The sequence below is a fragment of the Ambystoma mexicanum genome, chromosome 4p (assembly GCF_040938575.1).
Source record: "Ambystoma mexicanum isolate Mex_15411 chromosome 4p, UKY_AmexF1_1, whole genome shotgun sequence".
Lineage (NCBI taxonomy): Eukaryota > Metazoa > Chordata > Amphibia > Caudata > Ambystomatidae > Ambystoma > Ambystoma mexicanum.
The window spans coordinates 116,769,136-116,796,825 of record NC_090927.1 but is presented as its reverse complement, the minus strand read 5'-3'; the positions used below and the strand labels follow the sequence as shown (position 1 = coordinate 116,796,825).

At 45.8% G+C, this 27,690-nt stretch overlaps 1 protein-coding gene across 3 annotated transcripts in view; it reads left to right on the top strand.

Moving 5' to 3' along the window:
* The window catches only part of ABHD1 (abhydrolase domain containing 1), a 91,701-nt gene that overhangs the window by 13,790 nt on the left and 50,221 nt on the right, over positions 1 to 27,690 (top strand). For 2 of the 3 annotated variants that reach the window (XM_069605511.1, XM_069605513.1), the window contains exons 2-3: positions 23,763 to 23,923; positions 27,007 to 27,189. In XM_069605511.1, coding sequence (XP_069461612.1) covers positions 23,763 to 23,923; positions 27,007 to 27,189 — 344 coding nt within the window. The remainder of the gene's footprint in view (positions 1 to 23,762; positions 23,924 to 27,006; positions 27,190 to 27,690) is intronic. The other variant, XM_069605514.1, reaches the window with a different exon arrangement.

Here is a 27,690-nt window from a genome sequence, read left to right as displayed (position 1 = left end):
TTGCTTGAACCACCAATGTGATTGAGCCCTGCATTCGGATCTATGAATGGTAAGACGTCCTTTCATCACAGGATGTTTTTTCACTGGTTTTCTTTACCACACATTTTTTGCCGAAAAAACTCCGATTGGGTTAGAAAGACTTCGATGAGTTTTTTTCATAAAAAAATCTGCAGTAAACAACCCCACGAAAAAACATCCAGCGATGAAATGACATGGAAGCCTATGAATACGACCCCGCCCGTATAATTTCAACCACCTCAAAAAAATCAAATTGGGGGGAAAAAAGGGCATTTTCTTCACTCCTGCCTGTGCCCGCTCAATAAACACACACACATTGATAGAGCCCCTCTTACACTCCCCTCGTCACTATGGTTAAGGCATATTCCGCTAACTGGAAATGATGTGCCGAAAAGAAGACTTGAGTCATAAAACGAGTATCTCAAGTTGGCCTTTTCTAAACTAAGAGAAAAATGGAGACAAGCGAAATACTCTGATCAGTGTGCGGGGAAGCTGTACTGTTGCACACTTCCTTAAGACGCCTTTATCGCATGAGGGCTGCTTGATGGTGGCAATTAACCCATTGCCTTTCAGGCAGGTGAGTAGCAGGCAGAAATGGCTGGATTTATTCACATTTGAAGGCTAGAAAAGTTCAGGAAACAGAAATTGGGTCTGACCATGCTACAAAGTTACAAGCCAACATATGTTTTCTCTATGCCCATAGTTATTTCTCCTATAGATGGCTGCTGCTGATCATTTGCAATGTTAATTTGTATTCTCTAGCAGGAAGAGTGTATTCCTGAAACTCTAGAGTATGCACTCAATGCACAAGATATACGGCCTCATTAAAACTGTGGTAAAACGGCAGTATATCAGCTGATTTACTGCCACTAATTTCCGTGGCATTATCAAGTGATTACGAGTGGTGGTACAGTGATGTAAATCCCCATTTTCAGAGTCCACAGGGATTTTTGGCAAATTTACTGCAAGCGGTAATCCCATGTGGTGAACCAGCTGATTTTGGAGATCAAGTGGAGGAGTTTACTCCACCTTTCGCCCTGGAAGTAAATCCTCCACTTTACCTCTAAACTCTGAATTCTGTGGTGTGGTAAAAGGTGCCGTAATTCCATTAATGTCCAAAAAGGTGTCGGTAACAGAATTTTCACCACTTTTCTTACAGCACTGCTGAACTTGTAACACAGCCCATTGTACTGAACAGGTGTTTATCGTATGAAGGTGGCATAAAATATGTGGATTTTTAACACAATCGTGTAATAGATTCACTTTTTACGTTTCATTGGTAAAACCGAAGACCATTTGCTGCTTGGACTTGTAAAATGAGGAATGGCAACAAATACCATAGTGATTTATAATCCCTTCCTGGAGTCAACAAGCAGAACTCTACACCTCTACAATCATCTACCAAACCACTGCCCCAGCCAATGCACCTTAGCACGCAGGGGTACACTAGCAAACAAAAGCAGTCCAGAAATAATTCTCAAAGTGACCCTATTTCCCACTTTTACAGCCAGCCCAACCCTTTTCCTATGAGAAAATGTGGAGAGGCCTACTGGGAAATGTCCAGAGTTCCCAATAGGCCAGTCCACCCCTGCTAGCGCGATGGACACACATGGGCCGTCCCAGGTGTCCAGGCCCACACCCCGCCAAAGCACATCACAAAGTGTTGCGGTGGCTGCGGTTTGGGCCGCGGTTAAGGTGAAAGCATTTTGCATCCTGTTATTTGTAGTGCCTGTATTATAATTTAAAAGACTAACCTACAAATCCAAACGGGCAATTGCTTTTGGCAAAAAATAAAACGGGACAGGATTTCAATGATCCTTATGACATTGGGCCAGTTGGCAACTCTGTACGTGTCAGCACAGTCATTCCCTTTAACAACTATCCTTGAAGAGAAGGGCAGGATTACTGGCATTCCTGGAATGCTTTACTCCTTAGGAAGTCACTCAAAAATGGCCCAGTGGAGGTTTGATGCTTTCCAGGAATATGCATAGAGTTCTGGTTGGGATCCAACATTGGAAAAGAGCCGGCCTTGTATGAAACATGCATCTGCAGTTGTTCGTGTTTACGTTGCCAGCAACATCAGCAGTGCCAAAGTCGTGTGTGACTCATTCAACTGAAGAGATGGGGAAGCCTACCACCCCCTCCTACGAAATTCATGACAAGGAAGAAGGCCAGGAAATACTGCAAGCATTCTATTTCGGACGCTTCCCAGTGGTCCCATGGTTGACAAATATGTCGAGAGATACCCCCCTCAGCCAACCATACCCCCTCAACCAGCCCTACAGACCAGGAGCGGTACAGATTTAGCCCAGTGTGGACGCAGAGCCACAGGCCATGGCCAGAGACACCCCTATTGACAGCCTGGACTAAGCACCAAGAATCCCTGTTGCTGATGTCGTTAGAGACATCACAACCAAGCAGCGCTAGACGCAAAGCACATTTGCCATCCAAACTTCAGGACACAAACACACACTCGAATACACAAAGAACATGAGCGTACAGTTCTATAGTTAGTGGACGAAGACATATACAAACTGTCATTGCTTTTATTATTTTTGCCATTCGCCAAACGCAGCAACGCAGAAACCGCAAGAAACGAGAGATCCTGAACATAGCTTGCAGATGCTTACATGCAATTAACCGTATGGAACTGCAGGAGCACATACGGGACCTGACCGAGCCACGTGTGACTAACCTATGGAAATCTAGTATAGTATAGACCCTGTAGAAACTGCATTATAAGGTTTAGGAAAAGTACAGCAGGCCCCGAGAGACAAGCTGAGCTGATTCAGCCTGGACAAAGAGCAAGACGTGTGAGAAAGGACACACAGCCAAGGCCAACAGATACAGATAACATTCCAATCCACAGATGACAAAGGGACTCGCTGCAGAAAAGACTTATAAATATTCATAATTCAGAGCTGAAGCAGACAATGGACAGCGACCAGCGGTGGGAAACTAAACTTGTATATAGGCGCGTTATAAATGCCATATCATATCAAAGGTGAGCTGGTCTCAGGCTCCCAGACACGAACATGCAACAATATGTATCAAGAGTTGCGTTGGTTAGGAGTGCACTCTCATGAGCTAAGGTGGTGTATACAAGTTACAATGCAGACATAGTCATTCTTGTTACCTTGAAAATGTACACAGTGAGCTGAGAACTCTTGCAGATCCCAGGCCTGGATAACGTCCGCTCTAGCCAATCACAGTTTAGTACCCCTGGGGTCGGTAGCAATGGGCAAGAATCAGTGGTAAGCACACCACACTGCAACTTCGTTATAGATAGTAACTCAGCTCGGAAAGTGGTTCCTTTCACAGAAAAGATCTCACTTTCTTTCAGAGATCACAATCTATCAGTCGATGGATCAAAAGCATCCTCTGCTACCAACTTGTTGGGGATGGACCCCCAGGTATACCAGTCTGGAAGTCTGCGGACTTGGAAAGCCCAACTCCCTCATTCCCGGACACACGGAAGACTCAGTCAACAGCAAGTTCAAACTGTGGTTTATTACAGACAAAACCAACAGGGATCAGCACAGGAACAGAGAAAATCCATGCACATCCCGCTCTTCCTCAGCTCGCAGGCAGGTTTTAATGCATTATTTTGTCGGCATGATGTCACAACCTGGGCCTTTCTCCAAAAAACCTATCTCGCCACACAATTGGGTTTTGAGTATGAGACCACTTAAAGTGGACTATATAGATGTTATTCTGACCTGGTCCATCCCCAAGTTACTATCCTATAAAAATGTTGCAGTATGGTGGGCTTACCATTGGTTCTTGCCCGTTGCTACCCACCACTAGGGTACTAAAACTTTGATTGGCTAGACCTGATGTTCCCCAGGCCTGGGATCTGCAAGAGTTCTCGGCTCACTGTGTACCTTTTCAAGGTAACAAGAATGACTATGTGTCTGCATTGTAACTTGTATACACCACCTTAGCTCATGAGAGTGCTCTCCAAACCAACGCAACTCTTGCTACACATTGTTGCATATTCGTGTCTGGGAGCCTGAGACCAGCTCTCCTTTCCCACCGCTGGTTGCTGTCCATTGTCTGCTTCGGCTGGGTCACGTGTTCAGCCACCATGAATTTGAGCTGTGGAGCTCTGAATTATGAGTATTTATGGGTCTTTTCTGAAGCTGGTCCCTTTGTCATCTATGGATTGAAATGTTATCTGTATCTGTTGCCCTTGGCTGTGGGTCCTGTCTCTCACATCTTGCTCTTTGTCCAGGGTGAATCGGCTCAGCTTGTCTCTTGTTCTAAGGATCGAGGCCTGCTGTACTTTTCCTAAACCTTATAATGCAGTTTCTATAGTGTCCATACTATACTACATTTCCATAGGTTAGTCCCACATGGCTCTGTCAGGTTCTGTAGGTGTCCCTACAGTTCCATAGGGTTAATTGCATGTAGGCATCTGCAAGCTGTGCTCAGGATCTCTTGTTTGTTGCGGTTTCGGCGTTTCTGCATTTGGCTAATGGCAAAAATAATAAAAGCAAAGACAGTATGTATAAGTTTGTAACTATAGAACTGTACGCTCGTGTTCTTCGTGTATTCGTGTCCTGAAGTGCGGATGGCCGTGTGCTTCATGTCTTACACTGCTAGGTCGTGGTGTCTCTAACGACGTCAGCAACAGGGCTTCTTGGTGCTTAGTCCAGTCCTGTGGCTCTTCATCCACGCTAAGGGAAATTTGTGCTGCTCATGGTCTGTAGGGCTGGTGGAGGGGGTATGGTGGGCTGAGGGGGTATCTCTCGACATATTTGTCAATCATGTGACCACTGGGAATCGGTCCAAAATAGAACGGGTGCTTGCATTATTTCCTGGCCTTCTTTCTTGTCATGAATTTTGTAGGAGGGCGAGGGGTGGTAGGCTTCCCCATCCCTCTTCAGTCCCCCCTATGGTCGACCTGTCAGCCACATCTTTATATGACAGTCCTTTTGCTCTTGGCTGCCATCCCTATGTTATTCCTCCGAGGTGCCCATAGTAGTTTGTGTCGTCATCGAATGACCAGTGCATGTAACGGCAGACTCCTTCGGGGTAACGCAAGACCCACTTCCCTTCATAGTACTTTGGATCGAATGGGTGGTCCAGCTTCATGGATTCGGTTGGGAATAGTTGGCATTGCGCAATTCTTTCTCTGAGCTTTTCCCTTTCTGCAAAAATCTCGTGTTTTGTTCTTCCTATGTTTACATCCATCAGGATCTGCATTCTGATAGCCTCTTCCGCTGTCTTCTTGCATTTGGCCATGCAGATTTTGATCCCACACATTGATGTTGCAGCCAGCACGAGAGCTCCCATTATCACCTTCAGTCAGTCAGCCAGCCATGATGGCATCCATGACCACAGGTACGCTAGCCAGATCTTGTCCTTCCCTGTTCCTCTTGCTTCATCTTCCATCTTGGCATGCATCAGCAACAGTTGTGCTACTGGTCTGATAAGAGTCCAGTTATCTTCGATGTGCAACAGGAACTCCCTATCTTTGCTCAAACTCCTTCCATAGCTGTGAGGGGATCTAGAACATACTTATTCTGGAGTGCCACCAACCTTATTGCTCTGTGCTCTTCCTTTATGGTATCCAGAGACCTTTCATACATTTACTTTTTTTAAATTGTGCAAAATTAAAAATAAACGAACAGAGTCAAAAAGACAAATCGAGACATTCCAATTGCAAAAGAAAACATTTGAAAAAAATCAACAGAAAACATCGGGAATCCAATGCATTTGGGACATATTGAGTCATATGATGCACAGTTTGCAACAGCGATTCGGAATGAGGAGAGGGGTGGAGATTTAGGGACTTTGTTTGTTTATTTTGAATTTTGCACAATTTAAAAAAATGTAATTTTTTTGGATAACAGCCCTGATTGAAAAAGGCACAGTACGTGCCGAAGCATGTATCTCAAATAAGGGCTACCATGATATAGTAAAATAAATGCTTACTTCAATTAACTGCTGCTGAAGGATTTTTATTTCTATAGTGGCGCAGCCCATGTGTGAAAGGTCTCTGGATACTTTGACTACAACAGAGCAGGAGTAACTCTGTACCTTCACGGGCATGCAACACACTTCTAATATTGGGCGTAGGACACCCTAAGTTGATATTTCAAGACCCCACCAGTCATACTCTTCCTTTATGGCCTTGAATCCATTCACAGTGGAATTAATTGTTACCATCTGCTCACAGCAAGTTTGTAACCACTTTGCATTTGTGTACGTCTGCACCGAAGGTATAATTGATGGAAAGAACATTTGTGTCCTGCTGAACAGCCTGTGTTCTCCTGGAACCTCATCTAGTGCTGCTTCGGATGCTCCTGAGAAGTAATATCCTCTTCTCGTTACTCTGCTCAATCCTGGCTGGGTTCTCTACCTTCCAACCAACAATGAGGAAAAGGGGAATTATACTGTTTAACCAAACTGGCCCCCTAACTTAGGTAAACCTAAACATCATAAACTACAAATGTGGTCAACAGTGTGTCATCACAGGGGGGATGTTCAACCTCCCCTAAGGGAGAGCCTAAATGGGGAAGGGTTCGTAACTCTACAAGCCTAGTAGCCAAGTTTACTGAGGAACTGCACAGCAAAACTGGGCATTGAGTGATCCACATTAAACAAAATATTTGCATATAAATTTTATTTATACATTCAACAATTCTCTACCTTCCCTGTCTTGGCAGTCTATCATTGCCAGTTGGTGCCACTTCAATCAATCTCTTCTTTTGTATGTTGTTGTCCATCTTCGGAAAATCATCGAGCTTCACATCCTTTCTAGGCATGACCAACTAAGGCATGTTGATGTGTTCCAACAAGCAAACTCCTCCCCAGTCAGGTGGAAGCTTCTCGTATGCCTTCGATCCGCAAGCCCAATAGTGATCACTCAGCATGGCTGTTTCCGCCTTCATAGCTGCTAGTTCTTCAATGGTTTTGCACCCAACGTTCTCGCCAACTTCAACTTTGCTGTTGTTCTGATAGCACAGTGCTGGTGTCTTCAGAGGTATTATCGGCATTGGACCAGCTTCATTCTCCACCCAGGTCAGTAACGTTGTACTTGCTTCCCATTCTTTCAGGCACTTGTCATTTTCTTCCTGCACCTTGTTCACTAATGACTGCGCTATTGTCCGTGCTTTGCTTCCCACCACTTCATCTTGCCATCCATCGTTTGTGTAGACTTGGCCATACACTAGTATCTGTGGTCTTTCCCAGCAACCAGGCTCTCCCGTCTCCCTCACTCTCATCCAAGGACATGGCAGTTCCTTCAATGTGTTGGTCTTTGTTTCTCCCTTCTCAGTTCGGTCAGTTATGTACTGCAACCCTACATCTAATTGCCAATAATTGTTCATCATATCCAATGTCTTTAAATAAATTGATTGTATTTGTTACATGCCCAAACTCAAGGGTATCACGGCATAGGTTACTTAAGAGTTTGACTTTTTACGATATTAGGATTGTGGTTACATACAAACATACAGTTACCAACATGTTCAGGGACATTGACGGCTTTACCAGCTATGGTTAAGACCTTAGTCAAATTTGTCAAAGAGCCAGGTTTTGATCATTTTCTTGAAACGCTGGTGCGATTGCAAATTTCTATTGTGAGCTGTGTTCCAAAGCATTGGCGCAGCTACTAGGAAACTAGAGCCTCCCGCCCTTTTACTTTTGTAGCGTAGATCATTCAGGAATGTGCTAGAACAAGATCTTAGCAAACGCGTGGAGACCTTTTGGGTTACGCTGTCGTTCAGGTAGATGGGAGCATCATTAATGATACATTTGTGGGCAGTGATCAGGGCCTTCAAGAGGATTCACGCTTTGACAGGGAGCAAGTGAACTTCTTTTCTAATATGGGAGATGTGATTCTTTCTTTTTAAGCCAAAGGCAGCACATAGAGCTTTGTTCTGGAGTAGTTGCAGTTTGGCAAGATTAGGTTTCGTGGTATAGGCTGTGGAGGAGGATAGGTTGTTGTTTGGTCATGGAGAGGTTAGCATCCAGGTGGACGCTTCGGGTTTTTACTTGTTTCAGAACTGGGATAGGGGTACTATCAACATTTATGGCAGAGTAGTTCTCAACTAGAGATTTTAAGCGGGCGGGAGAGCCTACAATGAGGATTTTCTCATCATTCAGACATAGGCTATGGTTAGCCATCCAATTCTGGATGATTGAGTAGATCTTATTAATAGTGGCCGTGTCATGTTTGTGGTCCCCAGTGATAGAAATCCGTATCTGTATGTCGTCTGCGAAGTTGGTGTAGATAACGCCCATGGCATCAAGTGCTGCAAATAGTAGTTTAGTGTATGTATTGTAGAGTGCAGGTGAGAGGTATGGTAAGAGCCATGCGGGACACCTAGAAGTACTGTGATGGGATTGACAGCCTCATCACCGATAAAGATTCTGGACGTGCGTTCCGATAGAAATTATTTGATCCATAGGGTGGCTTCTGGGGAAAAGTAGACATTTTCAGCCAGAGCAAGGCATAACTTGTCGTGGTCTACCAGGTCGAACGCAGCTGAGAGTTCGAGTAGAAGTAGGATGCCTATGTTACCAGAATCTCGGATGCTGTTCATCTGCATTTTTAAGTCTAGTAACATTGATTCAGTACTATGTCTAGGACGGAAACCTGGTTGTCTGGCTCCTAGCAGGTGGTCTCTTTCCAAGTAGTGTTGGATTTGAGTGTAGGCTACTCTGTCAATTATCTTCAGTAGGAATAGGATGGTGGTGATGGGGCAATAGTTGGTGGGTATGTTGGGATCAAGGGAAGGTTTCATAAGTAGTGGGGTTACCCAGGACGAGTTGGAAGTGAAAGAAGCATTTATAAAATTAGTGATGATGGGCACTAAGGCTGGTAAACGGGGTTTGACCAGTCGGGCTGGGAAGCTGTCGCCTTTGCAGCTGGAGGGTTTGAGGGTGGTGATGGTGGCTAGAACCTGCTCTTGGGATACATTACTGAATTTAAATTGGGAAGTGGTGGTAGTATCGTTAGTGCTAGGTAGGTGTGAGGGCACACTTTTGTCCGCTAATAGTTTTCTCTTGATATTTATTTTCTCTTGTAAAGTGAGGATTTTGTGTGCCAGTGCATGTTGGATGGTGGTACACCAAGCTTTGTCTGTGTGGGCGATTGCTACTGAGGCGATGATTGATTCTAATTCCCTAAGTATGGAAAATAATTCTTTAGTACCTGATGACGCATTACTAATGCAAGTGTTGAGTCATCACTGTTAATTTGTAGGTTTTATTTGCTGCGGCAAGCGCGTTAATTGTTTTGGTAGAAGGGTTCTTTTTGTGATGGTGCTCCAATGCTCTTTTGTTTCGGCGTAAGAGTATGAGTTCTTCATCAAACCAAAGTTTGCTTGCTTCGGTTTGTTTGGAATTTTGGAAGTTAGCAGGGCTAATATGTCTACAGTGGATTTCACACAAGTGTGATAAAGAGTGGAGATACTATCAGGGTTTGTATCTGCGGAGGAGTGAATTTTGAGCGTATCAACAAGTACAGGGATGAGATTTTCTGCGGTGATTTTGCAGGTATTTCTGATGGAGGTCTATGACTAGCGGATATGATATGGCATTTATAACGCGCCTACACACGTGTTTCAAGGTGCGACGAGGCAAGGGAGGGGAACAGAGGGAAGACAGAGACAATGATCTAAATAGGCCAGGTTACATTGTTATCGCGCATGTGCAGGGAGGGAGTGCGAGGGGAAAGGGGGGAGGGGAAGTGCGGTACATAGGATAAACAGTAAATAATAAAAACAATAAATACAAAATATAAATGAGAAGTGCGGCCAGCTGGCGACAGGTACACGGGTTAATGTAGACATCAGGTGTGAAGTGCTGGTAAAGGTCTGTAGGGATACAGAAACAGCCCAAGAGTGCATGGGTTTCCACGGGGGCAGTGCAGGTGAGCAACTGGCAGGGAGGGGACCTGGACCCGAAAACAAAGGGTAGCCAAGTGACTAGTGCAGTTTCAGTTTCAGCCAGGAGTTCAGCAGGGGAGAGGAGGAAAGCAGAAGCAAAGAGGAAGGTCTTGAGGTGCTTGAGGGAATCGAAGATGGTTCTCCTTAATTTTCAGAGGCATGGAGGCTGTTCCAGAGGGAGGCCCCAGTCGAAGAAAGAGATCTACCACCAACTCGTTGCTTGGAGAAGCGACTGACTCCGAGGGAGTTGGAGGCGGATGAGTGAAAGAGCTCGAGAAGGAAGATATTTAGGATGAGAGAGTTGTGAAGGTATTGAGGCCCCAGAAGGCCTTGTGGACAATGCAGAGGGTCTTGAACTTAATCCCCAAAGCCACTGGGAGCCAGTGCCGTGATTTCAGTCCTGGAGAGATACAATCCCTGGGCCCCTGGTCTTGATGCCAAGGACACGACTTGCAGTCCTGTTTTGGATAGGTTGCAGAGGGCAGAGAGTAGAGGCAGGCAGATTTAGAAAGAGGTTGTTGCAGTAGTCCAGGCTAGAGAGAACCAGAGCTCTGGAGATAGTGAGCTTCTGGGGGAAGGAGAGGAAAGGAAGAATACCTCTGAGGAGGTGCAGGCAGCTGTTAGTGTGACTTCTTAGAGCCGTCCAGATATGTGAGGAGAGAAGGAGAGTATGGCGTCGAAGATGACTCGGAGGTTTTTAGCCTCACAGGTGGGAGCAGGAGGAGGGCCAAGAGGCCAGCCAGAGAGTGACAGGAAAGGAGGGAGTGGGTGTGCCGATAAGGAGAATCTCAGTCTTACTGGCATTAAGGCAGAGATCATTGGCGGCTCACCACTCCTGGATAGCAGACAGTCCGAGATGAGAGAAGGAGAAGAGGTGGCTGAAGGGAGCCTGAAAATGAGCTGAGTGACATCCACATAGCACTGAAAGTTGGAGCAGAGAGCAGCAATGCGGTGGGCAAGAAGTGCCAGGCATTGGTTGAACAGCGAGGGAGAGAGGTTAAACCCCTGGGGAACACCAGATGTAGAGATAGAGGAGAGGAAGGACCTATATTCGACCTGGGAGGGTCAATCGGAGAGGAAAGAAGTCAGCCATGCCAGGGCCAGGTCAGTGATGCGCAGGTTATCACAGAGATGGTTAAACAGGATAGCATGGTTGACCTTGTCAAAGGCAGAAGAGAGATAAAGTAAGATGAGGACACAGTGAGTGTTGGAGTCAAGGTTGGAGAGCAGGCCTTCAAGGATGTTCAGGTGACAGTTTCCGTGCTACTGGCGGCTCTGAAGCCAGACTGATGTTCATGGAGACAACCAACAGATTCATTGTGAAGATTAAGCTGGGAGATGGCCAGCTTTTCCAGAAGTTTGCCCAGGAAAGGAGTGATGGAGATTGGGTGATAGTTAGCAGGGCAGGCCGCATTGACAGAGGGTTTCTTAAGACGAGGGTGCACAAGGGTGTGCTTCAGGGGGAAGGTAAGACTCCAGTGGGAAAGTAGTGATTGCAGAAGTCAGCCAGAGCAGGAGCCAGGGTGTCAATGTGGTCCTTGATGGTTTTGGAGGAACAGGGGTGAACCTGTTTTGATGACTTTCAGAGATCGGACTTGTCTAGAAACCTCATCTGGGGAGAACGGGGGAAAGGCATAGAAGGAGGGAGGAGAGGTGGCCGAAGAAGGGCAAGAGGAAGAGCAGGAGAAAGAGAGAGGGGACAGGATGTCCTGCGTTTTAGAGATGAAATGAGAAGCCAGAGCCGTGCAGATGGCCTGCAAGAGGACAGGAGAGGTAGAGACTGCAGCAGGATAGGCTAGTTCCTTGCAGATTTTGAAGAGTTCGGCCTAGTCATTAGATGCCGCAGAGACACGGGCTGGGATGTGAGCTCTCTTCTTGGTGCGAACAGAGAGCCGGTGTTGCCTTTGGAGCAGGCGACGGGCCAGTTTGTCAGAGGATGTACAGAGGCATTTCCTCTCAGCCACCCTGCACTTGCGTTTGAGGGTGACAAGGCCTGAGTAGTGCCACGAGTTGCACTTGGCTTTGGTATTCAAGCGGATCCTCATGACAGGGGCAAGAACATCAAGAGTATCGGATATAGCGGAGTGGAGCATAGAGAGGGCTGTATCAGGGTGAGAGTCAGCCAAAAAGGGAGGAGGGGGTGAGAAGGTGGAGGCGAAAGCCTCATCTGACACACGCTTCATGGATCAGATTACTAAGAAGGTAGGTGGCAGTGCTGGGGGTGGCTTGGCCTCAGGGGTAGGGAGGATGAGCTGGGAGGAAAGGAGAAAGTGATCACTCCAGGAGAGAGTAGTGGGGAGAGGGATAGAAAGGGGAAGGTCTGAAGAGATCAGAACATCCAGAGTGTGCCCTGCAGAGTGAGTCAGGCCAGAGGGAAGAATAGAGAGTTAGAGAGAATCGCAGAGGTCACAAAAGAGTCCGGAGGAAGGACAGGTAGATGATGGGGCCTGTGTTTTAATGGTGAGGAGGTTGAAATGTATTAGGAAGTGGTTTGTCCAAGTAACTTCAGAGATGGATTCTAAGTTTATAGTTACATTAGACGTCAGAATCCAGTCAAGGATTCTTCTTTTAATGTGAGTGGGAGAGTTGACAATTTGTGTGAAGTGCATTTCATAGAGGGCAGAGGTGAGAGCAGTGGCTTTGTGATCTAATGTATGATCAAATCCAAGTTAATATCTCCTAGGATAGTGCATTTGGTGTGTGGTTTCATAAGAGGAGTGATGAGGAGAGGGATGTCGAGTTTAGGATTGGTAGTGTTATTCGGTTGTCGGTATGTAAGGAGGTTGAATGTGGTTTTAGGGTCTGTAGTGAGCTTCAAAAGCAGGAGTTTGTATCCAGGAACAGGGTCGATGGGGCATGGTCTAAGCTGCATAGTGATTTTGGAGATTACTGCTACTCCATCCCCTATGGTATCCTGGGGGTATGTCCCGAAGCTAGTGTAGTCAGGAGGGAAGGCTAGTGCAAGAGATGGGCCTGATGCTGGGTGCAGCCATGATTCCATGATCGCTAAGAAGTCTAGTTGTTGGTCAAACAGTAAATCATGTATGTCAATGGCATGAGCCCCTATGGAGCGAGCATTGATCACGACACCTTTGAGACTAATGTTGGTGGCTACTATGTGGGGCAAGGCGTCCATGTCAAAGTTAGTGGGAATGGCAAGGAAGGGGTCCTTGGGTGTTGTCGTCTCCTGCTCTTGTTTAGATGTGGGGGGGTCCACTGTGTGCTGTACTGGCAGGGTGTGTATATCTGTATGGTGGTAGTGGTGTGTGGTAGGGGGCCAGTTAAGTAAGTGTGGTGGTAGTTCTGGCGTGTACATGGCGCTTGCCTTTCTGATCCTAGTGCCAATAGGGTAATATACTGGGGAACTGAGTTGCACAAGGCGAGTAGTGCCTGTGCACGGAGTGGTAGGCCCTAACTGTTCTGCTATGGGGGGTGTTGTGTGTGAGCAATAGGGGTGGTTTAGCGGATTGAGTATCTGTTTAGGAAATGGGGGAGTTTTAGAGCTGGCCTTGGGGTTGCGCTCTGTGGGCATTTTAGTAGACATAGATGGAGGTTGCTGGATCTGCGTAAAAGAAGGTGGCTGTTTAATTTCGGTAGGCAGGGGAAGCCCAGGAGTAGGGCTAGTGGCTTGGGTGTCTGGAGGCGTGAGTCGAGGGGTGTTTGGGGATTACTGTGGAGGTGGGATTTCTAATTGTTAACTGAACATCCACTAGCGGTGTATAGGGCAGTACAAATGGAGAAACCTTTGGGAGGAAGGGAGTCGGGCATGCAATAAGTAGGTGGCGTGGGCAGTAAAGGTGTGCTAGTCGTTTCCGACCTGCACATATACGCTAGCAGTACAGTGTAACACTCTTGGCTTACCTTGGTGCATGTTATCTCTGTGGGCCGTGGTTTCCATCGATGCACGCGGCGGGCAATGGTAAGCTGGTGAAAGGGGCATCAGCCTTTCCTTCTTGCCTCTGCTTTTCGGCTTTGCCATTTTGTGCGAGGCAATACTGTTTATTGGTCTGACCAAGGGCCAGTTATGGTCCTGGAAGCTAGATTGTTCAGCCCCAGACTGTGGGGTGAGGCTGGCGACGGCCATCTTTGATAGGGGAGTTGGCCTGAGATTACCAAGGTGGAGGGCACATTCTTCTAATATTTTATTTATTTTTATTCTTGATAGAGCGCCAAATAAGTTTGGATACATTGCGGCTCAATGGTATGTAAGGTGCAGAATACTGGCATAGAGTATCCAGTGGGGGCAGTGATCAGTGAGTACATGACAGCATATGACACGCATAGGCAGAGAGGATTGCCAATTACTAACACATCAGCGGGAGGTAGACGGTTTGTATGCAATAAGAATCATACAGGTAAGATTAGGTATGGTTTTAGTGTTTGCAAAATAGATTACTGGAGTAACTGCAATGGAGTAAGGAACTTGGGTGCATTCGGCATCATATAGAGGCATGTCGGAAGGCTATTCAATATGGCATGGATAAATTCAGAACAACCAAAGGGCATAGCAATAAGCAACTCCAGAAGGGAAGCCACGCAAAATGCGGCTGCTCACGGGCACATCTGGTAGCATCATAACATTTAGCATAATACAGATCAACAGGGGTGCAGTTTGGAAACGGTAACTCAGCAGCGTTACTGGGCACTAGTAATCAATGTGGCGCAGCAGTATACTGTACAACAGTACAGGCCACACAACTGTATTTCCTTTAGTGGCCCTGCTAAGAACATGTAAACACTGGCATATGAATTTGCTGCATATAAACACGGCACAACCGATATCAGTCATCGGTATGATGCAACAGGAAGTAGTTAAGGTGTGTGTATATCGGGTGCAGTGTTCATTGGTCCGGTTAAGAATGCCTTGTATCGAGCAGGGTCTGGCTCCTAGTGAAAGCTCACGAAGGCTCGGGATATGCCGCGTGAGTGACAGACCACGTGGTGGGGATTAATTGGATCAGAGTTCTCAGAGAGGAGCCTGGAAAGGCCAAGGTCTTCTTACCGTTATATACGGGAGCTCGTACAAGTGTTCAGGTTTAAGGGTCTGTTCCCATCAACTCTCAGCTCTTCCAGCACAGACAGGGACCTTAGAGAGCGGGCCTTGGAGTGGAGGGGCGGCTTCCGCCTGCCGGTGTCGTTGATTGGCCGAGATTAATTGGTGCAAAGCAATCACGATCGGGTGAGAAGGAGGTGGGTGCTGGTCCGGCTACGCAGGGAAGGAGGCTGTTACTGGCATATGAAGCCAGCAGCCATTTTGGGCAATGCAAAGGAGAATGGGTTGAAGGATCAGAATGCAGAGTTAATCATGCCTGCACAACGGCTGAGCCCAGTGCGGTAGGGTTCAAGTACCAGCAAGAGATTGTTTCAGTTGCGTGTATCATATCACAAGTAATGGCTTTTAGCAAGATTACACAATTGCACACGGTTTCACTCCGGAGTTCATCCCGGGCTTACCTTATGTGCTGGGTGTGGGTTTGCTGCTCCTACGGCGGCGGTGTAGGAGCTCCTGCTCCTGAGCATGTAATTATCTTAATACGGGACTGTTCCCTTGGGCATCCATCTCAGCGTGGCTGTCTTCCCTTGAAATCTCCCTCGAGTTTGCACCATCGAGAGATACATCAGGCATTGTGCCCTTGCTGTAGGTATTTCCGTTGCCATCAATGTTCTGGAGGCACTCATTGCGTAGGGGATTAAAGAGCAGATGTAACGGCTCTACCCGGAGGTTTCCTTACCTATTTTTGTCATGTGTTTGTACCACATGTTATTAGACACTCGAGCAGTGTCGGTGAGATACATGTCAACCCCCTTTATGTCTGTGTCAACAATGCGCTTACCTCTTCTTACCTTATCAGCAGTGTTCTCTCGTCCACCTGACATGGTCGTTCCACCTGCTTGGGTTTGGGGAATGTTAGTAGAGGGAACAGCGGTAGCAGTAACAACAATACATGATTAACAGAATACAAATTCTGAAATAATAGACGCTCCATAATATGTTCTTTATTGTTTCCCTCATTTCTACTTGCGCTGCTTGATCCTTGCAGCCTGTAGGTATAGTTGTCCACCTGAAATGCGCAATAAAATGCATTTCTTTGTTAGCATTGTAAAACACTCTTAAGCCCTGCGGACCAAATAATCACTGATGGCAAAGGCAAACGCCTCATCCCATAGCCTCCTTCCTGATGGGTCTCTTAGAGTGGCAAGTACTGGGGGAACACCAGGCTCAAGCTGGGGATAGGTTTGGGTCAGATACTCTATAAAGGCAAGATAATACACTCCAGGAGATCGGGCTCGGAATCTGCTAGGTCTCCTCACAGCGTGGACAAACTGTTTGGAGAATGTTGCTGGGTGGAGGGCAACATGAATATACACAACAGTAATAGTGATATCGGCTTGCTCGTAGGCTCTGTGTGTGCGGAAGAGAAAAATAACAGTGTACTCCACCAGTTCTCTAGTCTCTAGTCTCTACTTCTGCTGCTTGGGAGCATGTGACCATTGGGTGTCCTGGTCTCCTTAGCTGTGTAAGTTCAGAACGCACTTGTAGCTCTCCTAGGTGCTGAACGTTGGCCCTGTCGGTCATGGTGACATGGTTGCCAGGTGAGGCTGCTGCTTTGCAGGGCTTGATATCTGACAAGTGGTTCCAAACCGTTTTGCCCTCTAGTTTGAAAGCTTGGTCGGCCACTCTTTCCGCGATGTGGGACTTCAGCGCCTCACAAAATTATGCAAAAGTACGATGTTGCACACTTTCACAGTGTTTTTGAGTCCAGAGTCTTGGGGTGCGCCGTCTTCTTTGCTCTCCTTGCTGTGTTCTGGGCCTCCCTGGTATCGTTTTATCTGGCAAGAGATAAAAGAAGCGCTAGCCACCAGAGACATAATGTACTCATTCATTTCCTGACCCAACACATCTGCACTATTCTCACATTTCTTCAGTGCTCTTGTGGGAATAACCAGGGGTAGATGCATGTGCCATCCAGTCACTACCTAATGGGACATTAAATGGTAGTTGGACCCAGGCTTGTTACGCAATGCAAACGGGGCAAGAGGTAAATAGTGCAGCCAATTTTTCTTAGTACTCTGCTGTGTCTTGGCTATGCACTATTTTCAAAAGGCCATTCAGGCGTTCACATACCCAATTTGCTTGCGGGATGGTACGCACAGGCAAATGTGTTGGATGCCTAACAATGTTGTGATATGCTGAAAAACTTTGGCAAAGTGAGGCCCATTGTCTGACAGCAGTACCTCACACACAACCCATCTTGGAAAGACCTCTCTAACGAGGAACTTTACCGCCCTAAGGGCATCAGCATGGGAACAGGGCCCAGCCTCAATCCACCTGGAGAATGGGCATACAAACAACCACTATCACGTAGTGGTATTCTTAGCAGACTTGGATCATGTCCACATAATCTACATGTAAATGCTGGAATGGGCTTACTGGTCTTGGTATGGCTCCTCTCACCACTCTCGAGGCATGCTCTGCTGTAAACTATTGGCATGTCAAGCAATTGCTCACAAATTCAGCCACATGTTTGTTTAAATTGGGACAGACCCATGTTTCTCCAATGCGTGTAGCAATGACCTCCTTCCCTGTGTGTGTGTTGGATAGTCAGACATGCCAACCTTCCCGATTTGGGCAGGAGGCTCTCGAAAATCAGATTACCCTCCCGACTCAACGATTGAAAAGCGTTCCAACCCGATTGGTTTTCATTTCATTCAGTTACACTAATGAAGTCACGGAAAGCCAATCGGATTGTAAAGCAATTGATTGACAGTCTGGCTGTCAGCACTCTCACCACAATATCATGCTTGAGGGGGCGGAACAAGAACCTAATTCAACTGGATTCGGTGTTCCTCCCCGTCAAGCATCTGGTTGGCAGAAAGATGCTTGACACACTTACGATCACTGTCACTGAGCCACTTTGTATATGAGCAATACACAGCACAAGCTCCAGATTGACAACGAGGCCACGTAGCCAGTGAGAACATCCCCGGTACTTAACTGAGCTGTTTCTCGGATATATTACTGCTGTGGATGTAGGCTGAGGAGAACATTCCTCAGGCCAAGGCCAGTCTAGCCCCTCTCATGTGGATTGAGCAGATCGGACTCTGAGGTAGGTCACTGTCATGAGAGTCCAGTTCCACCTTGCTGTTGTCTTTTCTGCCCATGACTAGAAAAGAAAGCACGATGAAGGCGCGAAAAGAGGAAATTAATGATTTCCTCATTTTCCACCTTCATCCGCATTGTGCTTTCTTTTTACTGGCCTCAAACTCCAAAGCCAACATGCCACTGTGAGATTCCTCAGGCCGAGGCTCTGCCCCAGCCCTCACGTTGAGTACCATGAATGCAGAGCAGCAAACAAACCGATGGTGCCAATAGAGTGAACAATGGTTTCTTTTACAAACACTGCAATTTTGCCGGTAAGACTTTTCACACTCGAGATATAAAGAAAACAAGCTTTAACTGAAAACAAACCACAGCTATTCCCGGGGCTCCTGTGGGCCCTCCGCTCACTTAGTCTGTTTACATTGCCAAGCTATTTGCTTACCGGATTGTTTCCCAGCTGATGCATTAAATACGTGGATTTCTGGGTCATCTGTGAACCCATTATTAATCTTCGTGCCCCGCCACTCCTTCGACCCACCCTGTCAGAATGCATTCTCTTTTTTTCTTTTTACCATTAAACATTTTTCCCCACTTACAAATGTTGCTTGCTCTGATTACCATGGGGGCAGACAGGATGGCAGGACCGGAGCCAATTGGTGGGGTTAACCATTGTTCAACAGGAGGTACTAATGAGCGCGGTTAAATGGGTGGCAGCTGTCCCTGGAGGCCAGGGTTTTCAACTCCAGGGACGAGAAGGGTAGGTTTTTACTTGAAGGTCAAAGATTAGTCCTAAACAATAAACACTGCAGTGCACAGAAAATGTTGGTGGGTGTATTGCAAACACTTTACATTTTACATGTGCAATTAGCAACAGTAGGCACACATTGCCCAGATACATAAATCATGTTCTTTAAATATATCCTAGCGTGAAATGTACACCTGTGAAAACATGCATTGAAGAAATACGCTTCTTTATTGCATTAGGACAATGTTTACCCTACTGCTCACTGTTGCAGTGTGTGTAATATGGTTTTAATGCTCACCCCTGTTTTCCAGGGATGCGAAAATGTTAGACATTTGAAGGAATTCGCAGCCCCTACCGCCTCATACACATTGCTGTCAAACATTTTACGGCGTGAAATGGGTAAACCTTTGAAGTATCTCGAGCAGTGTCTGCTATTTGTGTCCCGGGTGGTGTGTAGAGAAGTTCACATTTTAGAGCTGCTGTCACTGGGTTTGGCCCCCTCTGTGTGACATTGCTGTAACAGGCAGTCATGGCACACAAACGTGTGCCCCCACCTCCTCTCGCTTCGGCTTCCCCATTCTTTTGATATATTTACTCTTTGCTCTGTTACCCAGCTTGTGCCCACGTCATCATAATGCCAGAGGAATCGCAACCAACATTAATACAGATATTGAAGAAACTTTTTTCAAAATATGTGAGATGCAGTTATTATAACGATTTGAGCTTCCAAAATACACTTACAAACGAGCATAATTCTTGTCTAGCTCAAATATTTAAATCGGGAATTTCCATGCTTTGATTTAAGCAAATGGAGAACTGGTTAGCTCTGTGTTGGTCATTCAGAGCAAAGTAGACAATACAATACAGTATGGTTTGAGCTTTGTATTTTTTGTTTTTTTTTAAAGGGCGACTTGGTGATTTAGAAGGGTCATCTAATTTAAAATGCCCATGTTTACGTGAACAATAATATAATTAAATTGTATCCTAATTGCAAATGAGGACACATCTCGATGTGTGTGCACTGACAAACTCCTTTCCAACCAATTCCACCACAATGGAACTGCTGTCTGTCTCACATGGATTGAAGCCTCTGAGTCGATATGTGAAATTGCATTGACTGGATAGGAGCATCTGTGCTTCATTCAGCTGCAGCAGGCTCCTCTTTAAGGACAGCATATCTTTGTCAATTACTCACTTTCCAGGTTTATAAACGGGTGCTTCTAAGATCACAGAACCGACTATGCACATACATGGAAGCATACTGTTTTTTAGTGATGGTTATGGTATATCTCTATTTACAGCAAATGTCCTCGCTAGATAATGAAATGCACTTTGTTTTCTTGCATGTTTTTTTAACTCTCCCCCGACATTTCCAGTAAAAGTGCTGCAGGTACGCGTGGGGTTGCACGCGCGCACATTTCTCCCTCTTACAAAAGTTCAAATGTTGGCATGTATGAATATGGTATATCCACGTTTCACTACAAGTTAGTGTATCACTTCTGTTCATGTTCATTTTTTAAGAAGAATACTTTACTTGATGGTATTTAAGTAGGGCGTCTATACGTTTAACCATCTTGAAAGGGAAAACTGCATTACCTTGTCCCCTCCAGTGTGCTACTGGTCTATGGTTTCAAGTCCATTTATTTATTTTGTATTATTTTTATTTTTATAATCCCCTTCGTCTTAGATTGCATGGTGTCATTCATCAACTGCCTCTAACGGAAACATCCATGTGCTTACCCCCGAATTTCATGCTCACAATCTCCTTGGCCTTATGAAGGTCACTTTTCAACCATGTATGCATGTCTCCTACATGGGCCCCATTTATCTGCATATATACCATTCCTACTGCATGTTTTCACCTAATTTTCAACATCATACCATGATTAAAAAATCTCAAGTAATACACAAATTCTGAAGTACAGTCACAACATTTTACAGGTCTTGACATTTTCAACATTCTGTGAAGCACAATTTACAATGATGGCGTGAGACCTGCAAATCATTCAAAGGCTCTTTATGTGGTGTGGTCTACCTGTACTCATTACTTGTCCAGAGGGTAAGTTGGAAGGAGTCCAGGCTGGCGGTGAAGGGTTGCTTGTAGACATTGAAGTGCAAAGAAGATATAGGGGACCTTTGTGGCAAATCCACATGGTGGGGTAGTGGGTGAAAAGGATAATTGGCCCAGCTTGATCCGATAGGATCCATCATTTGGGAATGGAGATTTATCTGGAGGCATTGGATTATGATGTTGTGGTCATAGGTCGCCTAAAGGTCAAATGGGATAAGATCAGCTGTCTGGTTGGTATACACATATGGAGAATGTTTTCTCGAATACCGGTGAGTGTGGTTCCAGTTCCTCTCGCATTCCTGAATCCTGATAGGCCACTGTGAAGTGAGTGGTTTCTTTCAGACTAGAGATTGACTTTGGATAGGGCTACCCTTTTGAGGATTTTGCCATCCTAGTGGATGTTGGCGATGGGTCTTTGGCCAAAATGGAGGGTGTGAGGGTTATTTTTCAGGATTGAGGTGGTGCAGGTGTTCTTCAGTGTTGAAGGTCTTGTTGCCCCACTTAGCAGCCAACACACATAGATACTGGTATCAGAGGAAAAGTCACGGGATTGAACCCAGTTATTGGCCGAGCATCAACCCAACAGTCTAATGGGGACACACATTTAAAGTGTAACAAGCCCCTGATTTGATAAAGGCTTCTGACATAGCGAAACAAGTATCATGACCAAGGGCAACTATTTAAAATAAATACATGTTTTGAACACTGACTTGGCACTGTCTGATATCCGAGTATTTCTGTAAATACTAGTTTTGATAGTGGTTTAATTGTTTTTTTTAACCACAACTCAGTAAGACGCGACAAATGGCCTACCATGTCCAAAGCTAAATGATTCTCGTTGCTCAACCTATTTGTGTTGCCCTGTCAGACCGGACCCCCAAAGCCAAAACTCTTTCTAAACTGAATCTAAATAGTTCACACCGTCTGCCTTGCATCCATCAGTCCTGAATCTGAGTAGAGCACACCTTCTGCCTGAATCTGTTTGGAGCATACCTTCTGCCATGCATGCAGCAATCCTGAAACTGAGTAGAGCACACCTTCAGCTATGCATGCAGTATTTATGAGTAGAGCACACCTTCTTCCATGCATGTAGCGTTCCTGAATCTGAGTAGAGCACACCTTCTGCCATGCATGTAGCGTTCCTGAATCTGAGTAGAGCACACCTTCTGCCTGAATCTGATTGGAGCATACCTTCTGCCATGCATGCAGCAATCCTGAAACTGAGTAGAGCACACCTTCAGCTATGCATGCAGTATTTATGAGTAGAGCACACCTTCTGCCATGCATGTAGCGTTCCTGAATCTGAGTAGAGCACACCTTCTGCCATGCATGTAGCGTTCCTGAATCTGAGTAGAGCACACCTTCTGCCTGAATCTGATTGGAGCATACCTTCTGCCATGCATGCAGCAATCCTGAAACTGAGTAGAGCACACCTTCAGCTATGCATGCAGTATTTATGAGTAGAGCACACCTTCTGCCATGCATGTAGCGTTCCTGAATCTGAGTAGAGCACACCTTCTGCCATGCATGTAGCGTTCCTGAATCTGAGTAGAGCACACATTCTGCTTTGCATGCAGCAGTCCTGAATCTCGGAACAGAGCACACATTCTGTCTTGCATACAGAAATCCTGAAACTGAGCAGGGACGACATTTTGGGGTATGAGGTTTCAACTGCGACCCCTGAGATTTCTCTTGCTACCCCTGTGGTCTCCCTTGCTAACCCTTAAAAAATAATTTGAAAAAAGAAAAGGTTTATTATTTGATTCTGATGATTTTTTTTGTTTTGTTTTGTTTTTTACATTGAAGCTCCTGGGCTGTGGCCAGTGCCATGTGGCTCATTGTTCCTGGAGTGGCTGGAATTTATGTTTAGGCCTCTTGAAAAAGACTGGGGGTTCCACAAGGTAGCACTTTGAGCAGTTACCCTGAATAAGAAAGAGTAGGAATAACAAACAATTTGTCGTTCTGGAATTCTGTACAATAATTCATAGACGCATTAAAGGGGTGAAAGGTAATGTTCTATCGCTTCCCATGATGTTACTTCAGGGTGGGGTCAAATTACATCACTTCCTTTGATGTCAGAGGTCAAGGGTCATGTGATGTCCCTTCTGCTACCCCTGGCATTTTGGTGAAATGACCTCCCGGAAATTGAGTAGAGCACACCTTCTGCCATGCATTAAGCAATCCTGAATCTGAGTAGAGCACAGCTTCTGCCATGCATGCAGCAATTCTGAATCTCTGAGCACAGCACACCTTCTGCCATGCATGCAGCAATCCTGAATCTGAGTAGAGCACAGCTTCTGCCATGCATGCAGCAATTCTGAATCTCTGAGCACAGCACACCTTCTGCCATGCATGCAGCATTTCTGAATCTCTGAGCACAGCACACCTTCTGCCATGCATGCAGCAATCCTGAATCTGAGTAGATCACACCTTCTGCCTTGCATGCAGCATTCCTGAATTGCAGTACAGCATACCGTCTGCCATGCATGCAGCAATCCTGAAACTGAGTAGAGCACAGCTTCTGCCATGCATGTAGCGTTCCTGAATCTGAGTAGAGCACAGCTTCTGCCATGCATGCAGCAATCCTGAATCTGAGTAGAGCACAGCTTCTGCCATGCATGCAGCAATTCTGAATCTCTGAGCACAGCACACCTTCTGCCTTGCATGCAGCATTCCTGAATTGCAGTACAGCATACCGTCTGCCATGCATGCAGCAATCCTGAAACTGAGTAGAGTACAGCTTCTGCCTTGCGTGCAGCAATTCTGAATCTCTTAATAGCATCTTAAAAAAACAGGTGTCTAGGCTTCAAGGTTTACATAGCAAACTAAGAAGCGTCCTCATTAGAATGTTCTGTGTTGCTTTTTATTGTGATAAAACTACTTTCTGAAATTCTCCTTTTTATTCTATTGTTTTCTCTTCTTTAGAGGCCGCGGTTGGTGGCAGCACCGGCCTTCAAGTCCTTCTTGCAGAAGTACTGCCCCGTGGTGACCGAAAAGTTCTATCCCACTCCGTGGTGTTTTGGGGGACGACTCCAGACGGTCTTCAGGGTAATCCTCAAATCAAAGCCTAACCTGACCTACAGGAAGTGAGTACTCAAATCATTCTTAAATAGAAGTGGGTCAGCCCTGGGGGTTTCGGCCAATGTCTTGTGTGGGATCCGGGACTATGTTGCTCATAGGCAGACAAATGTACAGAAAGAGTTGTGAACATTAAGCCGTTTACTGGATACACCTGAGAAGGTAGCGAGGTAGATGCTGGAGATAGCCATTCGTGTGTAAAGTGCGATGTCCCAGAATGCAAAGGAGTTACATTGGAAGGTTAAAAAAAGCCAAACTCCCCACCAGCCCAATAGCATGCACAGGTTATACACTCGCACTCTGCTTCAAAATGAAATCTAGTAAGAAGCTTCCAGGCAAGCGGCATTGTCAAGATATGTCTGTTGTCTGTCAACTTAATCTGTGTTTAAATTCATCGCAGTAGCAATGTAATGATGACCCTTCGGTGACCCCGTAACTGACATGCAGTAGGTCTTCCCAGATTCCCTGAGTATCCATGGAACGCTCGTTGGCACAATGCTTCTTCAGGGCACACCGCCAGCTAGGAGCCCCATCAATGTGAGGCCGGCGCGGATCTCTCTTCACATTGCTGCTTTACACCCTTCTCTCAGCACCATTCGACAAGAGAGGTTTTTCCTATTGGTTATCAAGTGGGAAGCATTTGGTGCCAACTCGGAGGAGTGCAGACTCCTTTTGAATAGTACTTCTGGCCTGCAAGGTTACCATCATTCCAGAGTTGCGGTTAATTGTGATAGTCTGTTTCAGGGCATGTTATTAGAGGGTTTAGAGTTCTGGACAAGACTATAAGGGAACCCTGAAGTTTGTGGGTCTGGTTTTGTATCGTTGGCATCATCCAAAGTGGATGCCGGAGTGCAAGCCAGTGTAGCCAAGATGCAGCGTGCATTTTACAGAATCCACAACAAATGCACAGTGGTTCCTAGGAACGTCTAGTACTTAGCTTCTATTCCAAGGACAGGCGGCATATGAATGGGCAGAGATAGCGTTCTGTTGTATCCTGCCCTGCCTAGGTTTAAGTCCACTGAACAAGAGGACCCAGCCCTACAGGTAAGGGGTGCATAGGCCACTTTTACTCGCTTTAAAATAGGCAAATACACCCCAAAAATAAAAATGGGGAGTAAAAAAATTGATAAAAACATGAGAAATGCACAAATAGGAGCTTTTGCTCCTGCTTTCATCCAAACTACTGCATGGATGGGTTTGGATCGGTAATGCATGTAGTACCACTGGAAGAAACCACTATAATTCCAGAAGGGGTGAAATGTATCTTTTAAAATGTGCAATACAGTATTTCTCGCAAAAAACATTTCTGTTTTATAGTTGAACATATTTTTACTCGTTTATAAAACTCGCATTGGGAAAAGGACTTATGTTTTTACTCCCTAAAAAATCTTTCAAAAATAAAGAGTAAAATACTCTCACTTCAGAATCTAATGTGGAGCACTGAGAGGACCACCAGCAACCAGTGACGCGTGTTTCTGTCTTGTTGGGCATCATCAGTGAGGTGAGGCCGCGTCTCTCTAGGCACATTGAGTAATGGATTACCCTTAAAAACCTAGGGTGAAACCCGAAGGCTTCTAACGTGAGGATAAACTGTGCGAGCTTTCCACACATGATCTGTTACTAAACATGCAATGTCAGTGGTTACACCAGAGCTGGTTTCAAGTTCTGTGAGCATGTAGCATAGCTGCTATGTTTAAGTGGTGGATTTGTGTGTAGCTCTGCAGGTGCACTATCAGGTGAAATGCGAAATGGCCGCCTATCAGACACCAAAGTGCCATGTGCTTCAAATGGGCACATTCAGAAAATAGGTAGACAAGAGAGGTACCTGAGTAAAGGTTAGGAGTGAGTGCCACCTTCATGTGTATATTTACAACTTACTGACTGTTGAATACACCTAGAGGCATCCTCCAGAAACCTGAAAAGCACTATTCCAGGAAACCTAAATGAAAAGGAAATTCTGACCCCTGGATACATAGTTTCCTATTTACTACCAAATGGCGTCTCCAGATCTGAGGATTCAGGTCATCAGGATTTTCCTTAACAATTGAGGTGACCTGCTGAATGACCAAGAGGCTACCCCTGCGTTTGGCACACTGGAAGTCCCATTGCCTTTTTGTGTGTCAAGCCATCTATCCCTGGTATGTGAAGAGCAGAAAAAGGCTCTCATTTTTCAAGGGCACTGGTAAAAGGACCCAGAGCATCCTCAAGTAGGAACGTCGAGAAGCTTTCTTGACTCGGAGCCTTTTTAAAAAGACTGAGGTACGGAACCCGCGGACTAGATGCCGCACTCCCAGGCATTGTAGGTTCCTTGACCACCTTGTCTTTTACTTTGGGCGCTAGAGATGAGGTTCGACTTGACCAATTCAGTTTTGTTTTCTTCTGAATTAAATATGCAGAGTATAAACTTGTAGCCTGCATTACCTGTGTACTTGCCTTGCGGGCGGGTGGGGGAGGTTGGTGGTATCCCAAATAAGTAAAGTGAACATTTGTATGAAACCTTTCTTGGACATTCTTTTTTTTGTACTTACCAGACTATTGTTTGGAGACTTACACTACTCACTCACCAAAGTATGGGGCGGGTATACTTTTCAGTTTCTATCTATTTCACAGTTATGACTGAGACACTACTTGGTCAGGTTGAAGTACAGACAGTTGGGCATAGCACTTATAAGCCCTTTCTGCCCCTGGTGCTGCAGGTGACCAATCTCCATGTTGTCACATTGGGTGTCTCATTGTCCTTGACTTACAGGAGCCATTCACAAGTTTGTGGAAGACTTCAAAAGTCCAGAAAGTGTTAATTTGAGGGAATACCTGATAAGAAAGCACCAGTGTTTTAATCGATGCAGATGTTTTTGTCTACCATGGAGATACCAAGCCATTGCATATGGGGAGACTCTCACACTCGAGTACTCTGAGAGTCTCATACACTATGGTTTATAAACTGATGTACGTGATGGAACCAGTGTAAGTCTCAGGTGTTGCAATTAAGGACAATATTTCAAGCCATGGTTCTGAGATGTACTAGCCAACAATTGTACTTTGATTGTAGCCATGTGTTGCTCTGTCCTGAGACCTTACTGTTTTTTTCTAGTGAGTTAATTGCTACTGCTGATGGGGGACAGATTTCCCTGGACTGGTCAGACAATGAAGAGAGTCTGCGGTACCCAGACTCGGCTACTCGCCCCACTGTGCTTCTACTGCCGGGCCTCACGGGCAACAGCGAACAGACTTATATCTTGCACATGGTGAGGCAGGCGGCCCAGGAAGGATACAGGTAAGTATCTGTATGTAGACTACACAGTGTCGTTGAGTTTATGGAGAACTCTCTTATCATTGTATCAATCCACACCTTTTCTTCTAAAGAGACGGGACTGTGTAGCAAGACTCTCATGCTCAGGCAGCTTTACTTTTTGATACCTCTGCACTCTGCGTTGCCCAGGCAACTCATCTGCCTACCGTTAAGTCACTTCAAACATCTGCCTTATGTGCCAAACGAGTGGAGGTAACCTACTCTCCATTCAGAAGAATTCCTCATCACTATGCACTGGCGAGCCATAAAAATGGCCCTGCAACTGCCTTCACAATACCAGGACCGGCGACTGGTGATGTATATCTCGCTACCTGAATATTTTACACTATCCCCACCTCCATTGTGAAGGTCATTACAGGCGTAGCACTCTCACTTCCAATATTATCAACACATCCCTCACACAATGCAGCTTCCCGATTGCATTGAAAATGGGACAGATCATCCTCCTGCTGAAGAAACCAACAC